Source organism: Brachyhypopomus gauderio, unplaced genomic scaffold (genome assembly GCF_052324685.1).
Source record: "Brachyhypopomus gauderio isolate BG-103 unplaced genomic scaffold, BGAUD_0.2 sc182, whole genome shotgun sequence".
NCBI lineage: Eukaryota > Metazoa > Chordata > Actinopteri > Gymnotiformes > Hypopomidae > Brachyhypopomus > Brachyhypopomus gauderio.
Window position 1 is genome coordinate 221,479 of NW_027507003.1, and position 17,841 is coordinate 239,319.

Below are 17,841 nucleotides of genomic sequence, written 5' to 3' on the forward strand. Positions count from 1 at the left end.
TTGCTTGTACCATAACCACAGTGCTCATACTGAGCCGACAGCTTGATCCAGGCCTTTTATACACACACTGTATGACTTCCCAAGAGTCTTGCATAAAAACATTACATTATCAAGACTTTGGATTATTAAGACCTGCAGACCACAGGTCTAGTCAGGCAGTTACATAGATGTTTTCTTACAGTTAAACTGTTCCAGCAAAAAATAAATGAACATAATTGGCATTTCAAACACAAATTGTAAAAGGCAAAATGGAGATGAAGTTTCGCATCTCTGATGAAACCTGAGAATGTAAAAAACACTGTGATGTGAATCTTAGATATCTAAAGTATTAACCAGCATAGTGTGCAGTCTATATGATTGCTGGAGAATTTCAAATCGATGGCTAGTTAGCATTTTTGGTTGTGAATTCATTTTAAAAAGTATTTACTTAAGACACTCTGATATACATGCTTGCTTTGGTGTTATATGCTTAAAGTGGCAAATGTTGGCAAAATGTTTTGACCAGTTTACTTTGGTTTAGGAATGAGAGTTTGTGACTTCTTTGTGAATATGCAGAAGTTCAAGAAAGAGAGGAAAAACTTTAAAAGTAGTTCAAATGCAAACATTTTAATTAGTGTCTGCGTTTGACCCAGGTGTGGTAGCTACATTGTTCTGATATAGCATGAATAAAAATGAGAATATAATATCCTGTGCAGGCATTAAATCCTTTTTTATCATTTGCCCAGATAAATGAAGGTCCTTCGTGCTCTCAGAACATTCCTTTTCCTTATTAGCCCAAGCTGACTTGCCATCATTAATTTTAGACCAGTTAAATAAGCTCACTGTCAAAGGCTACAGTGAAAATGGGGCATGGTACAGCTGTGTTGCGTTTCTCCAAGTCACAGTACACAGAATTCTAGTCGCATCATATGTAAAGGAAGGACCGCCTTACTTTTAATACACTTCCTACGTGGTGCATCGAGATGACTAGAAAATAGCAAACAGCAGAAGCCATGCTTCAAAGTTCAGATGAAAATCAGCTCTTTAATGTCTTACATAAGACCATCATGGGTACAATCAACTCAGCGTATGAATCCAAATACATACTCTTTGAGAGAAGGACATATTGTTGGTTGTTTCAGATTTGCATAATGTATAGTGTTTTCAGTAACGATCCACAATTCCCTCATATATTACTCCATGATTTTACATACGATCTGATAAGTCTTTAAAAAATAACAACAAAAAAAACCTATACCTTAGAAAAAATGAAGAGAAGGCAGAATTTGGTCACTTGTGTGTGTGCACCCGATGCTTCTGAGCGAAACATAAGGTCCTAGTTGGTGTTCAGTGAAAACTGATGAAGACAGAGATGCTCCTGACAACACGCTGATGGTGCTACGAGCTTGACGTCTCACTGTGTGACTGAATGGGCATGACCATCCTCACATCTCTCAGCATGCCGCCCCACATGGCTCACGCGGCACGTCTCACCTTGCATTAAACAATGACTTCCATTAGGACGAGAAAACAAGTATATCTTAAAAAAAAAAAAAAAAAAAAAAACAACCCTTAGCAAACAACTTTAGTGACCATATTACAAAGCAGGTCACACACTGAAACCTGGGTGGCAGGGACAAATATAAAAACATGTGCATACATGTACGCCGCTGGACTTACTACAGTACCTTTAATAAATACTGTATGTTCATGTTATTATTCTATTAAGAACCTTTGAAGAGAAAACATATAGGCAACAAGTTGATAGGCACCTTGTGTGTAAGGACACTGAATGACCACAGTCTGTTCATGAAAGTACATTTACGTAAAGATTCAAAACAGCTCGGGTGTCTAAAAAAATATTCCCATCCCAAAGGCCACGGTGGTTGCACAACTGGATTTTCACCCTTGACGCACTCATGCTAAAGAAAACACACGACACACCTCATCAGACTGGATATTTAGACAAATATAAAGACTGTTTAGCAAAGACCTTTGAGCACTGATTCATATCAAAGAGCCCCATTAATATAATTCTTCATTAATAATCATATATTTAAATAACTTATTGTCCGTTAGCAACAATATTTACAAGGTACAAGCATTTGAGATTGGCAGAAATATTGGGTAACTTTTTGTAAGATGATTGCAATATTTTAAATGTAATAACCTGGATGCATATTACGAATTAAGAATTGGTGTGTACAATGAACTAGGGATAGTCATTGTCATCACATTCTTTTAGGCCATCCCTAATTTATAATTCTTTGAGAAGTAAAGCGAGGTCATGCTTAAATGGAAGATACATGTGCAAACGCATTACTGTCTCAAAGAAATCCAAGCGACCCACTCTCACTGTGGCTCCTGGGCCAGACTGATTTGAAGAACATAGCGCACGCACCTCTCCACACCATCAGTATTGTTAAAGCAACAAGGGAATTCTGGGTGACATCTTGACATCTTTCAAGTATTCTTTGTTTGCAGCTCTTTAAAAATCCTTCATGGTCACACCTTCCAGAAAGATTGTCCAAACATTACACCTACGGCTCTCCTGTTCATTTCCCAAAGTTGGCAAAATCGGCGAAGGCGTCTTGTTTGGGCTGGACCATGGGAGAGGCCACGCCCATCACCGGCATCCTCATCCCCATGCCCATAGTGCCTGGCATCCCCATGCTGGCGGCAGGCACGCCCATGTTCACGTTCATTCCCATCATGCCCTGGCCCAGCGGCATGCCGCCCATGGGGGACATGCCCGTAGCACCCCCCACCAGGGTGGGCTGCCCCCCCATGTTTGCCATCATGGGGCTGGTGGCAGGGCGGATGGGGGAGGAGCCAGCCTGCATGCCCAGGTTCATTCCAGCAAAGCCCTGTGCCATCATATTAACAGGGACTCCTAAAAGATCATAGAAGACAAATGTTTTGTTGTGTTTTTTTTTGACAAGGAAAAATGTTACCAACTTAAATAATTCTCCAAATACAGTATCCACCAGTATAAATAAATAAATTATAATTAAAAAAGAGAAAAATTCTAGAAAACTGAGAAAAATTCTAGAAAACCTCATTTTAAAACCCAGTAGATGAGGTTCCAAGCTAATTATAAGTACTGTATATTTTGTGGCAATTCAGTGTAAACATGATATTAGGTTTATAGTTTGAGTCGGTACACCCAAATTAAAATATTTAAAATATTTACAGCTGATACAATTCCCAAATCAAGATTCTTAAGTTACAGACGTTGGCGGTTCAGGGGGGAGGCAGTCACAGCAGTACTGCACCTCAATCACATCTGATTGTGGCCTCTCTCCTCCTACATGTAACGTGTCATGGTTACAGCTGCTGGTGGTAAGTGCTCTGTGTTTAGTGCACACACCTTGCTGTTGCATCATGTTGAGCGTGGGCTGTGTCTGCTTGGGAGGCTGCATGCCGGGACCCAGGTAGTCCAGACTGATGTTGACACTGGAGTCAGACCAGGTGGAGGGCATGGGGGGCTTGGAGTCCTGCTTGTGAGCCTCAGGCTGCTGGGGGAGCAGTGGGGACATCATGCCCTGCATAGGCTGAACCACACACACACACACACACACACACACACACACACACACACACACACACACACACACACACACACACACACACACACACACACACACACACACACACACACACACACACACGAGCAAAACGGGGTCACTTGTGGAAGAATGGGGAAGTACCTTCTAAACAACACTCTTCAGACTACATGCGATACTGTTGTAATTCAGAGGATTTATATGGTACAGGAATGCATTATTGTTGAGATTATTCATCTTTGCTTTTGCAATTAGGGATTTCTCTTAAGGCCTGAATGGTGGAAATGAGCAAAGACAGGGGTCAGTATGAATAATTACCAAGATTCCACAAGTCTCTTGAGGTTATCAAGTTTCTTCACTTACATAAGAATGTAGTAATATTAGTTAAGGTGTTTTTCTTTTCCCTAAAATGATTTATGCGTGTGGGTGGGGGTTGTAACTTTTTTTCTACCAGCCAAACAAATCTTGCCATTTAAAAGTAGGTCAGGTTTTTAGCATGCAAATATCATCTTTGCACAAGGCTTTTTGTTTCAATTTAATGGTTCTCCGACTCGTTTGTTCCCCCCTCATTCTGCCACTCTCCGTGATGGGAGTCCCGGGGGGGCAGGGGTTGATGGGTAATGTGGAGGAAGGTGGGCGGAAATGGAGCCAGTGGTGCGGGTTAAACCCTCACTCGTCCCGTTTCGTGTTCCTGTGCTCCTTAACCCACTGGCTCAACACCCCAGACAGTGATGTCCTTCCCTGGATAAACAGGGTTTAGTGTGCGCTCTAACGCTCCACGTCCTCCTGTAATCGCTCTACAGAGGAGGAGCTTCAAACGAGACCCACGGACAGCCAGCAGCTGGGGGGAAAATGGGCTGCTTATCCTGTATCCTCCGTACAAGTTTCTGGGTCTTTGGTGTAATGGTGAACGAAAGGAGTGGACAGGAGACAAGAAATCAGTTGTTACACAACAAAGAAAGGTGTGTCTGACACACTAAACCCGTCAAGTTGACAGTTCCACAAGACTCTCTGGTTTATCTAGATTGGAGACAGTTACCTCATAAACGGAGGAAAGAACGTCCTGCAATTATTTCAGGAGTTCCCACATAAGTTTTGACTACCACTGACATGGTTAATGGTCAGAGGGTTGTTAGTGTATACACACTGACAGATTCCACCTAAAAGATGCAAAGGAACTGTGAGAAGATGAGCAAAAACCAGGAGTGGATGGCGGTTCTGGTCACCTGCGATTTGGACCCGGGCAGGCCGACGTTGGGAGCGGTGCTCATGGAGAAGCTCATGCTTTGGGAGGCGCTGATGGTGGTGGCGAGGGACGGACCCATTAGGTCGAAGAGGTCCGTAGAGGGCGGCGCCGAGCCCGAAGGGTGGGCGGGCGTGGGAGCAGGCTGCAGGTTGCCAAACAGGTCTGCCTCCATGGGCCTCGCAGGCTGAGTGGTGGGCGTGGCCACCTGGTCTACTGGGAAGGCATTCCAGTCTCCAAAGTCCGCATTCCCACTGGGCACTGAGGAGGCAGAAAAATCTTTGTACACACCTTGTAACAACAAGCTAAAGTTATATAAAGAATCGATGGGATAAATAAGGGCTTAGGCTTGCAGACACATTGTTCATCCTATTCAAGCTTTCCATAAAAAAAAAGCCATCAGACTTCCTCTCTGACTACTGAGCTTCTGAAAATAGTGAACATCACATGGTAGGCACATTAAAGGCACCCCAAATGGAACTTGCAATATAAACATTCTTAAAAAAACAATATACATATAGCACCCTAAAACGGTCTCCCTTACACGTTTCCAGCTGATTTGCTACGCCCAACAAGCCAAACTGTATCTGTCCACAGGATTTGATCGTGAGGCTCACATATATGACTTATCCTCATTTTGCTGTCCAATATTAAGGTGCTTTATGCCCCGTGTCATAACTTTGGGCTCCCTGAAAATTCCCACAACCTCCTGATATGTTTGAGTCTCTCACAAAATAACTGTAATAAAAAAAAAAAATAATAAAAAAAACGTGGTTTTTTTAATAGCAATCATTTTTCTGCAGTCCCTTTGTCTTTTGGAGCATTTTGCTTAGTATAACTGGGATACAATTAAAAAGAATAAAAGAAAAACAAACAAACAGAAGAAAAATAAATAAATAAAATCACATTTTTAGATTCCTGAAATTTGCACCTGACTGTCCCTCATGGAGAGTTCGGTCATACTACATATAGAAACACGAGGCCAAGCAGAACACTTAGGGACTCATTCAATAATAATTATGCAATCCGTTTCTATTTTCGTTTGATTTCGTTGCTAAAATAGCAACTTCTAAAGCCGAAATATTCACCAATTGACTGTTTAATCTGTAGATCCTTAACAATGTGTATGCTAGGGTGTCATCCTCCAAAAATTACTCCTGTGATTTAACTTTTATTTTTACAGATGACTGAGGCAGAGTTGTTATTTTTTTTCCTTTCCGACCTTCTTGACATAAGCATGCTTGTAGTTGGCAGTCAAGACACACATACCAGCTGCTGAAGGAAGACTGGCTGTAGCTGCAGGCGAAGAGAAATCAGCAAAGCCTCCAATTAGGTCTGTGCCTAAACCTGAAGGGGGGGGGGGGTGGAGGATGGAGGTGGGGAGAGGAGGGACGGAAGCAGAGACGTTTATTTTCCCCAAGCATAATAAAGACACTAGCAGCTGAGATTTACCTCTGCGGCCGCGCCCACACACACACACACACACACACACACACACACACACACACACACACACACACACACACACACACACAGCTCTTTTTTGGTCATGTTTGGTTCCATTGGCCTGTGGTTAGGGGGGCCGATACAGGGGGACAGGTGCAGCTGTCCAACTGGTGGAGGTGTGGAGAGGAGTGGAGAGGGGGAAGAGACGCGAGACCCACATCTGCTCAACACTCCAGCTCCCAACAGGGACCACTTTAACATCTGGTCCTGGCAACTAAACGCTCCGGCAGAGTACAGGAGCGCGGGGAGAGCCCATCTGCTGCGTTTTGCCACACGGCCCCTCCCCCCACCTCGTCTGGGTACCTTCGTATCACACCGTCTAAGCCACAAGCCCATGCTAATGGGACAGGGCTCTTAAACCTTTCTACTGCATTCTGCCAGCCTCAGCCTTTATCAGCCTCTTTTTCTGTCAGTCAGACACCACGTTAACAAGGCAGTAGGGAAGTTCAACCAACCTCCAGCAAGCAACCCAATAAAACTTTGCTCTAGCCAAACTAAAGTATGCTACATGAGGGCAGGAAATACAAAAATACCAAAAGACCAGCAACAAAAGTCATTTTGACAAGAAATTATCCTGCATTACAGGAACGAAATCACCAACGTCACCTTTTTAAAGCTGCTCTGTCTGCCCTGTTCTGCCCTTCCAATGAAATGTCCGACATCGTAGTCCTATTGTTATGAAAAGCGGCATGAGTGTGGCTGTAATCACCTTTGGAGGCTGGCTGTGCGGGTCCTGGATCTGCCACGAACAAGTCGAGCAGGCCACCAGCAGACTGACCCACAGCCGAGTCAGCTGTCTGAGGAGACAAGAAAGGGCACGATGAAATACACTTCCTACACTCACCTGTAGAGGGCACCACACAATGTGTGGTCTCAACTCAGTTATCAAAGTGAAATTGCTTATAGGAACTGATTATTACATTAATGTACAGTGCAACCAATTTTATTCTGACATTATACATATACAAGTGTACTAGTTGTAGTGGGGATCTCAGATCAATAACCATGCTCCTAACTTTAGCTAAACAAGGCTTTATTACCTGGCTGGCGTTTGTGTTAGCAGCAGGTGTGTCGCCCGTGTAATGGGCGGCGGCTCCCAGGTCTATGGTCTTTGAGGGGATGGCCCCTCTCTTTCGTGTGGCGGTGGTCTCCGTGGCCTGAACGATCTGAACACTTTTGGTTGTTACCGTCTCCTCCTCGTCTTTGAACTCCCTCCTGCCCGACCTCCCGTTGTGGGTCTCTCTGTTTTTCTCCTCCTCGGCCTCACTAGAAGTGGAGACAGAGCGGTTGAGACCTTCTGTGGACACGCCTCAGTCCTCCTACAGAGATCACCCGCTGATGCTGATCACAACCCTTTATAAATGGGTTTTTTAAGCTCTACAGGATCCATGTTGCAAAAGCTCCAACTCATTAGCTCATGTGGTCCAACAGGTGCAAACCTCAGAACAATACACAGGTGTCTACTGTGAATTTATTAATTTTGGTTTTGCATTTCTGTTTAATACGAGAGCTAGAAATGGTGTGTAAACTTCCGGATTGTATGAGCTGGTAGGAGAGAGAGGGAAGAGGTGCAGTGAAACGAGCCCGGGGCTCTGACCTGAATCTGTCGGGTGAGTCATCTCTGTCTTTCTTGCGGAACTTGTTGATTGTGTCGTCGATGGTGCTGCCAATCTTGTCGCTGATCTCTCCCAGTTTCTCGCTGAAGGGAAAGGCTCCTTTATTGCCATCCCAGTCATCGTCCCACTTGGAGTGCGTCTCAAATTTGTCTCCTGTTTGAGCATGGAGAAAAGGGGGAGATTCGTACGTTACAAAATGTCAAAACACTTTTGTGACTAAAAGTTTAAAAAAAAAAAAAAAAAAAAAAAAAAAAACAAATTCTGTACTGTGTGACGACCTGTGCAGTGGAGAGACTGAAATCATCGGCTTGGTGTTCAGACTGTGAACCACTACACACCATCATACTTCACACTCACAAACAGCAAAGTATGTGGACCCAGGCGGGTTCAGTGCAGCACAGGGCCAACAAAACAGCCAACTCACCCCCGGTCCTCATTAATTAACACAGTCAGAAAGAGTAGTATATGTACAAATACTATATACTGTGGTAACAATTAGAGATTTGCAAACTCTGTTCAATCTGTGAGCAATAAGGATGAAACTGACCAAAAATAAATAATCACTCTGCCTAATCATTCGCTTCAGCATTACATGACTAAAATAAACTGCATTAAAAAAACAATCAAATTAAACACACTTCAAATACAATTATGTAAATGGTAAATCTGAATAATGTAGAACATTGCAGAACAAACCATTGACATTAACTTTTTAGCCTGCAGACATCAACATGACGGTGACCTGAAGGCCATCTTAATCTCAGTAATCGCAACCCGGAATGATTCCTCAGTGTTGCATTTCACTTTCGCACATTTCAGGCATTTTGCTGCAGGCTAGAATTACTAGTGAAAAAAATGACTGACAGCTAAACAATATATGATGAGTTATAGTGAAATAGCAGAAATGCATTACGGTTCAATCAGCTGGATGGTTTGTTGCAATTTGCTGTAACTGTTTTAACACTATAATGTAAAAAAACAGATGATGGATCAAGAAGCCCTCGTGTCTACTGTAATGATCGCCCCTTGATGACGTAAAGTGTGGTTGCCCTACGCGCGCACGGGACTTCTCTCTTCTGTTCATACTGCGTGAATGGTTACTGCTCCCTCTCGCTTACTTAGTAGTTGCTACTACTGACTCTGTCTAACCGTCCGTTTTATAGTGACCTTCAATATAATAATAAACTACGGACAGTGGTTCTCCATTTGTTTCGTGTCATATCTGTTATATATATATAAATAACCGTGAGGAATCCACCAAATCCTTACACTACACCTTATGGGTGACTAGTGAACTGTGGTACTTCCCATATTTAAATGTTGGTGCTTTCCATATTGAATCCATTGATAAAAGTACCAGCTCACAGATTTAAAAACCTTTTCAAAATAATCACATACAATAAGAGAAATACTACTTCTTTATTTCTGTGAAGACCATCAAATATCTAATCTGTGTCATCATGTGCTGAGGCGAAAGGACACACCATGGACATCAAAAACTCAGAACATGGCAGTGTGGAAGGGAAGGAGGACCAGGGGTGAGTCAATGGATGCCATGACAGAGACCAAGCTCCAAGCTGGATGTCAGAAAGAGAGAGAGGGGGGGCTGGGAGTCAGAGAGGTGGAGGCTGGGAGTCAGAGAGAGGGAGGCTGGGAGTCAGAGAGGGGGAGGCTGGGAGTCAGAGAGAGGGAGGCTGGGAGTCAGAGAGGGGGATGCTGGGAGTCAGAGAGGGGGATGCTGGGAGTCAGAGAGGGGGAGGCTGGGAGTCAGAGAGGGGGAGGCTGGGAGTCAGAGAGAGGGAGGCTGGGAGTCAGAGAGAGGGAGGCTGGGAGTCAGAGAGAGGGAGGCTGGGAGTCAGAGAGAGGGGCTGGGAGTCAGAGAGGGGGAGGCTGGGAGTCAGAGAGGGGGAGGCTGGGAGTCAGAGAGGGGGAGGCTGGGAGTCAGAGAGAGGGAGGCTGGGAGTCAGAGAGGGGGATGCTGGGAGTCAGAGAGAGGGAGGCTGGGAGTCAGAGAGAGGGAGGCTGGGAGTCAGAGAGAGGGAGGCTGGGAGTCAGAGAGAGGGAGGCTGGGAGTCAGAGAGAGGGAGGCTGGGAGTCAGAGAGGGGGAGGCTGGGAGTCAGAGAGGGGGAGGCTGGGAGTCAGAGAGGGGGAGGCTGGGAGTCAGAGAGGGGGAGGCTGGGAGTCAGAGAGGGGGAGGCTGGGAGTCAGAGAGAGGGGCTGGGAGTCAGAGAGAGGGGCTGGGAGTCAGAGAGAGGGGCTGGGAGTCAGAGAGAGGGGCTGGGAGTCAGAGAGAGGGGCTGGGAGTCAGAGAGAGGGGCTGGGAGTCAGAGAGAGGGGCTGGGAGTCAGAGAGAGGGGGAGGCTGTGAGTCAGAGAGGGGGAGGCTGTGAGTCAGAGAGGGGGAGGCTGTGAGTCAGAGAGGGGGAGGCTGTGAGTCAGAGAGGGGGAGGCTGTGAGTCAGAGAGGGGGAGGCTGTGAGTCAGAGAGGGGGAGGCTGTGAGTCAGAGAGGGGGAGGCTGGGAGTCAGAGAGGGGGAGGCTGGGAGTCAGAGAGGGGGAGGCTGGGAGTCAGAGAGGGGGAGGCTGGGAGTCAGAGAGAGGGAGGCTGTGAGTCAGAGAGAGGGAGGCTGTGAGTCAGAGAGAGGGAGGCTGTGAGTCAGAGAGAGGGAGGCTGTGAGTCAGAGAGAGGGGCTGGGAGTGTGCATGAGCTGAGGGGTTGATGGGGAGGCTCTGAGAGCAGCACTCACCGTATCTGAAGCCCCCCATGCTGTCAGAGGACACGCCGATGTATTTGTCTCGGTTCTTCTTGGCCTTCTTCCTCTCCTCCCGCAGTCTGTCGTCGTCCTGAACAAAATCCACCATCTCCTTCACCTTCTGACGCACGTTGACGCCCTGATCCTTCCCATTCTCATCTGCAGCACACACACACACACACAGCAATAGCAACTCTCACTCATCATTTTAGGATACAGTGCAGTTCTGCCGTCCAAAACATCTCTGCATAGCAAGAAGTCCTCATGAGACAAAATGTAGTTCAAAACTAAATTTGATGTCATGGCCAAATTAACCTAGCTCAATTACCCAGCACATCTGAGTGCACCAGATATACTCAACTGCAACTGTTGTAACCATATTGACTGGTAGGAAACAGCTTTGAGGTCATGAGTAAGCTTTTTTTTTCTTATCACCAGCACTGCAACACTGACACTTTTATCAACACTTTCATCAGTACTGCAGCCATCGATTCTGAAGCAGGCCAAGCAATTGAATGTCTCCTCCAACACCTCCTGACACTAACACTGAAAACAAAAAAAGACCACTACCAGTATGACCAAGATCTGAGATCTGGGAGGTGTATGGAATAAAGAGCAGGATGCTGGGACACAAAAGGAAAGTGTAACATTTTGTACATAGCTCACCTATGCAGTGATAGCTCTCGATAGAGCGCAGGTCATACAGGTGTTCCCTGGTACTCGTGACTACCCGCTCTGAGCCGTTCCGTACCAGGTATGCCAGCAGAAGTAGAGACTGAGAGAACAATGGGGAACAGTGAGAAACACCACAAATACCCCCCCCCCCCACACACACACACACACACACACACTTTTTAGGTAGTATGCATCACCTACATATCACCTCTACATTGGCGCAAACTCAACCTGTTTACCTTGTAAACCCTCCTCCAGTTTTTCTTGTTGTCTTTCAGCATTCGGAACCACAGCATGTTCATGACTTCTGGAAACTGTTCAAACATGAACGTGGCTCTGCAGAGTACGGAGACACACAGCAGTGTAGCAGTGGACAGGAAGAGCAACCCCACAAGAAAAATAAACTACGGTTGTTTGAAATCAACATACAGAAAGAAATCACAGGGCAGTTTAACACACCCACACCTGTAACCAGACCATTCAACCACCAAAACACTCTCGCTTACTTGGCTATCTCTCCCATTAGCTGGCCAGAGGGTCCCCATGGGTCATCATTTGTGGCTTCTCGAACCTTCGATTCAATATCTGAATAGTTCATGACAACATTGGTTCTGAAAACACAGGAAACCCACCAGAGATGAACAAGGTATTCAACAAGTGGGTTTAGGACAGTGCTGCATGTAAGGCTCAAGGTTTTTGCATTTGAAAGCCTGCAATGTTTTGTCTGACAGTGCACACGCCTATTTAAATACCATTCTATTGTTCTAATGCAAGGAAATGTGACACAACATTCAAGTGATATCTCTTACGATAGCCAATCAGTCTTTATTTAAATACATTAGAAAGGTAATCACAAAGACCCTTTGCATAGGCTAATAAATAACATCTGTGTAGCACTATAGGACCTGAAATCATACAGGATAGTCTGGTTATGCAAGACAAGAGTATTCAATAACTGGGTGTGGTGCAGAAATTTCAGTTTAGCCAGTCTGAGTGTGGATCAAAGAAGCGTGTCATGAAATCCTTTGTTATTCCCATGGAACCTATTTTGAGTCTTAAGGAATGATTGTCCTTTGTGTCAGTGAGTGGAAATAAAAGCAGCTTAAAAGACATTAAGCAAAATAAACACCCACACCCCAAAGGAATTATTATTATTAATATTAATAATAATAATGTAAAGGCTAAGCATATATGCTGTATCCTGATCAATCTTCAATATTACTTGTGGGTGTTTTCAAAAATCATTTACAGGATTTAACAAGAATGAATAAATTTGGCTGAAAATAACGCAGGTCCATATTTAACATTCAATGCTAAATGTTTACTAGCAACGCTTTATTGTAAGGGATATTTGTAATCAAATATATACATACACACTATTGACCTTTGTTTTTACCATGTTCTGAAAAGGCAGTGTCACATTGGAAGATGTTTAATGCAAAACACCAAAATGACACAGCAAAGGTAAACGAACAAATGTTGCACATCCTGAACTTTCCACCCCACATCTTCTGCAGCACAGCGATTGTAAAAAATAACCACCCATGTACACGTTTCGCAGCAGGAAGACGAATCGCTGACAACAGGAAATGAGAAATCACAGGCACACACAATACACACAAACAGCAAAAGAAATTAACCTTGACTAGATCTCGTATATCAACAAACAAAGAACAAATGGTTGGAGAATCCACATTAGTTTGTAAATGCATGCTGCAATAATTCAACCCCCCCCCATCTGCTATGAGTTTTCATCAGACTTATGAACTTCCCCACATGTGACATAACTGTTTACTCAGTATTGCATATCTCAAATGTCTTCCTGTAATAACCCACGCCTGGTCTAGCTTAAGCATTTTCTACTCTAAAGGTGCATAGGCATAAAACATTTAAACTCTGTGGCCAGGCACAGAGTCATACTTGGCAAGTGCAGAAGACAAAGTTGTAAAAGGACAAATTGTTGGGAATAACTCAGGATGAGACAGCTGAGGGAACAAATTAAATTCTGTCAGTTTTCTAAACCAACTCCACTGATGAGATTATAAACCGTACATGCAAATTGATGAAGAAGCAGACAGAACTTTTTGTACAATTCTGTCGCCACACCATATTTACCAGCAGGAAAACAACTATTAAAATCCTGAGGACAAAACACTGTTTTTCACCACTGGCACTTTTAATTAAAAGATATTGTATACTTCAAAAGTATGTGTGCAATATCACTTAAATTTCAAACTATTCAAAGCTCTAAATTGAACACTGTGGTACTTAAATTATGATTTTACTGTATTAAAAATACAGGACCTGCAGTAGTACAAAAGCCAATACTGCTTTCATTACAGAGATTTTAATGTTTAATTTGTTTGACACTTTGTGTGTCCACCCTTATGTTTGAGGATGGACTCAATACCCTTTGGCATGCAGTATACCAGTGTTGCACAAAAGTCTAGAGACGTTCTTCCATTCCGCAAAAAGCTTTTCAGCTGCCCTTTGTTGGAGGAGTTTTGTTTCTCTATAGAATATCCCTAAGGTATTCTACTGGATTCAAGTCAGGTGACCACTCTTGTTTGATTTTGGCAGTGTGCTGTCTATCGTTATCATGCTGTAACATTCTCCTTCTGCAAAGCTCATGAAGACTGGAGGTAATCTCAACAGCCAGTATATCCAAAGGCATTCATAATGCTATCTATGAAGGTCATCTCCTCCACACCTTTAACACTCATGTGACCAATAACATCTCTCTCACCTCAGTGTTTTACTGTTGGGACTGTGTGTTCCCTCTGGTTGCCCTGGCTAGGTTCTCACTAAACCTGCTGAACCCCATTTGAGCCAAACAAATTTATCTTGGGCTCATCTGCAGGAAGAATGTGCTCCTAATATATTCATTCAGGCTTCTTTTCATGCTCTTCAGCAAAGTTTAGTCTTGCAAGTTTGCACCGAAGCAGACACAGGGATATTTTTATTGGATGCCGTCCACAGAGGTTTAAGCAATGTCGTTTGCACCATCTGAAACAGAAACTCAAATTTCCATTGATAACCCCTGTGCCAAGGCTGAAGCACTCTCCTGCCTGTTTTTCAGAGTTAGGCTAGATTGCACAAACAGCACACTGTCTGTGGGTCGGTTTAAGAGACCACCACGTTAGTATCAGTTAGTATCAGTATGGCTTGTTCTATACCCGATTACTGCTGCAACTGTGCCCTGCACTTGTGAACAAGTCATTTTAAACCTTTGTTTACGCAATTAAGCTTAATTGAAAATTGACTCAAGTTTCTTGAGTTTTTGAGGCCTCCCTCTCTACTTCTACTTCTGAATTCAATACTTGTGCTGGAAGCTGGCCAATATCCTACTGACATCCCCCATCTCATATGCAGAATTTAAGCATCATTGTGGGATGTTGCACAGAAAATAAATAACAACAACAACATGTAGTTTACTTTTCTGTTTATAAGAAGCGCCTGAAACAGGCCGTGTCCACAGGCACTCTGGTAGGAGGCAGACTGTGCTTACGGAAGAGACGCTTTCCACCCGTTTGACCACAAATGATATATTTTCTTGCTATACAGAAACGGCAAAGCTTTTGGTTGTCAAAAGATACACACAACACTCTAAAGCGACTTATCTTAGATAACCTGACCTCAGCCAACCTGTACGTACATCCACTAGCAATGACAGGTGGCTAGCTGTCAGATTCTTTAATGATCATTTAAGTGTAGCTATGAAAGAAAGTACGTTACAGCCTATATTTAAAAGTAACATACCGAGCTAACGTAACGAGCAACACGACCTAGCTAGTTAGCCAAGTTAACTAGTTCCCCTTTTTTAATCACCTACCTTGGTTAACCTTTCAAACTGAATGAACTTTCGCTATGCAGCTAGCCACGATGTCACATTAGTTAGCAAACCCAGGTTAAAGTTAGCTAACGTCAATATTAAATGTCAAAATGTCATTTACGAACCTTCTAACATAGCCATCTAGTTAACTCACTCCATAAAATCTGACATTCGTGACTTATTCGTCTAACCATTCAAGTTATAGCCACACACAGATAGACATTGAAACTAACTGTCTAGCTGCGAAGTTTGGACAAACACTTTTTAAAAACCTAGTTAACCTGGATATATTCTATATTACTAACTATTCTTGGACGTAAATTAGCCAGTTAGCTAACAGTACAGCCGATGCTATCAACTAGTTGGCCCGGTACATCTCTAAATGCATTAGCAGTTAGCTAGTTAACTTAGCCAGGTTGGCTAGCTAGCTACAGTATTAAGTGCTCGATTTTGGTTTTACTTGACAAAGTTCTCGGGTAGATTATTACATGGACACCTAATAAGTGGACATGAATAATATGTGGCTAAAACAGTTACATAATGTGGCTGGATTTAAGCCATCTTGGTCGACTAGCCGAGTTAGCCACTAACTAGCTTCGGCGTTAGCTAGCTAACGTTAGCCGCGCTCGAGTGAGTGCGACGTGACGTCAACGACCGACTACGTGTCTCTTTTCAAACAGGTACAAGTCAGGACAATCGTCAAAAAAGACACACAAAACTTACGCTTTATCAACCAGTTCTCGAACTTTCCACATACTCAACATCTTGTGTAGTAGTAACTAGGCTTTCCGTAGCGGTAACACGGCTCCCAGCCCCTTTTAATCCAGTGGTTGTGCCACTCGAAATGTCACGAAACCAAAACCTTGAACTCTGAAAAACTACTTGAGGGCTGCGCTGCCCGTGGAGTGTCAGTGGGCCGGACAGGTTGCTACGGAGATGCGCTCGTAACGTCACGTACGTACGTTGCGTAAGGTGCTGGAGTAGGTGGCTACCTAGCTTACTGATTTAAACTTATTTAGATAACTGGCTTAGTTTAGCTAAATAAGAGATAGAGAAAGTTTGTCAAAAGTGTTTCATCGAATGCACAGCTAATTGCGGGAATAATAAAGTAAGCTTATTTGTGTTTCAGTATGCGGACATCTGTGGTAAAATTTGAACCTAAAATGTACATTCAAATGTCTTTTAATAAAAATGTAAAATAACCTATGTAAAATCTGAACTGTATTTTGGAAACTAGTCACCAAAACTGCTCCTGAACTACGCTTTAGCCTACTGAAAAATATTATGACAAAAGTGACTAGTGTATTGTCTGGCAATAATTTACATCGCAAATATAGCTTTCTATAACTAATTGTTTTTAAGCATACAGACAAGACCTGGGGAACTGAGTGCTATGTAGAAAAATAGCTAAAGTTTCTAGGTGCCAGCTCGAATAGCCAGTCCATTTCTCAGGAGCGGAGATGCCATCATGACGACTGGTGAAAATGGAGGCTGTTCCAGGCCTGAATGTGACATGCCCCTGGGATAGAGGGGAATCTCTTATAGAAGACACGATTTACCAGGCCTCTTGCACACTTTACTAAAAATAAATAAATAAATAAAAATGGAACAATGAAGTACACACGATTGACAATAAATAAATATATATATAAAGTAAAATAAACACATTTTACAAAGATTCTGTGACAAGACACAGCACTTAGCATTCCCAAAAACACCACCCCCTTGGGAACTGTTTCAATTACTGCTGCACATCCAATAAAGAAAACCAGAGATGGAGTGACTGCAGAGATAGAGAGTATAAGAAGGAGAAAATGTATTCTGTGACAGAACCCTTTTGAAAGTATATTCCACTTAGACACTTGAGTTGTCATTGATTGACAGAGCCATTTGTACAAAATGTTCTGGGCACTCAATAAAGCAGAACTAGTTTTGTGTTGGGGGCTGGAAGTTGGAAGATTATTATATGTCTTTCCAAACTGAACAGATTGCTAAAAAAAAAAAAACTAAAGAAATGCCAATGTTGCCAACATGAGGAATTTTGCCATCAAAGTGCCTTTTTAAAATAAAGAACTGGCACTGACCATGACAGAAAAAACACCATCTCTAAACCAAACATCACAATCTATTATCTAGACAGACATGCTGTATTTACGCCTTAGATCATGGGAAGTAAAAGTACATAAAGAATCAAATCATTAACAGATTCCTTAAAAACACATTTGTATTCTGGTCACTGTAAAGGACTCATTGTGCAAAATATCCTACACAAATAATGGAATATTTTCAAACTCCATCAGTTTGATATTGTATTCTATACAAATCACAGGGATTACAAATCAACACTTAGCTTTCACAAACAAATAATTTTGAGATCACAAAAGTCACAAAGGGCAAAGTTCATTCTAAGAAATAATTTATCACATAAAGCATATACAGCACTATTGTATTTTAGTTGCACTATTATTACAACACAACACCCTTAAAAGATAGAAAGAATTATTATATTTTTAAAATAAGATAAAACAAAATATTACAATATTTCTGTAATAAAATAATCAGTAGGGGGCAGTGTCACATCACATCGGAAATCATCCACTTTACTCTCCACACTCATGTTTCTGTCACATTATATACATTCATTACAGCTTAATTGGAAGTAGAGGATTTTT

General features: G+C 43.0%; 1 protein-coding gene across 1 annotated transcript; it reads right to left on the reverse strand.

The window, feature by feature from the left end:
- Nucleotides 1-996: 996 nt before the first annotated feature.
- clint1a (clathrin interactor 1a) lies at nt 997-16,086 on the reverse strand. The gene is made up of 12 exons (XM_076995114.1): nt 15,893-16,086; nt 11,844-11,948; nt 11,577-11,673; nt 11,329-11,437; nt 10,657-10,821; nt 7,892-8,063; nt 7,335-7,560; nt 7,004-7,091; nt 6,058-6,135; nt 4,772-5,049; nt 3,350-3,533; nt 997-2,872 (listed from the first exon to the last, which is right to left on the reverse strand). The coding sequence occupies exons 1-12, from the start codon at nt 15,931-15,933 to the stop codon at nt 2,535-2,537; spliced, it is 1,881 nt and encodes a 626-aa protein (XP_076851229.1). The 5' UTR covers nt 15,934-16,086; the 3' UTR covers nt 997-2,534.
- Between the last annotated feature and the right edge of the window lie 1,755 nt (nt 16,087-17,841).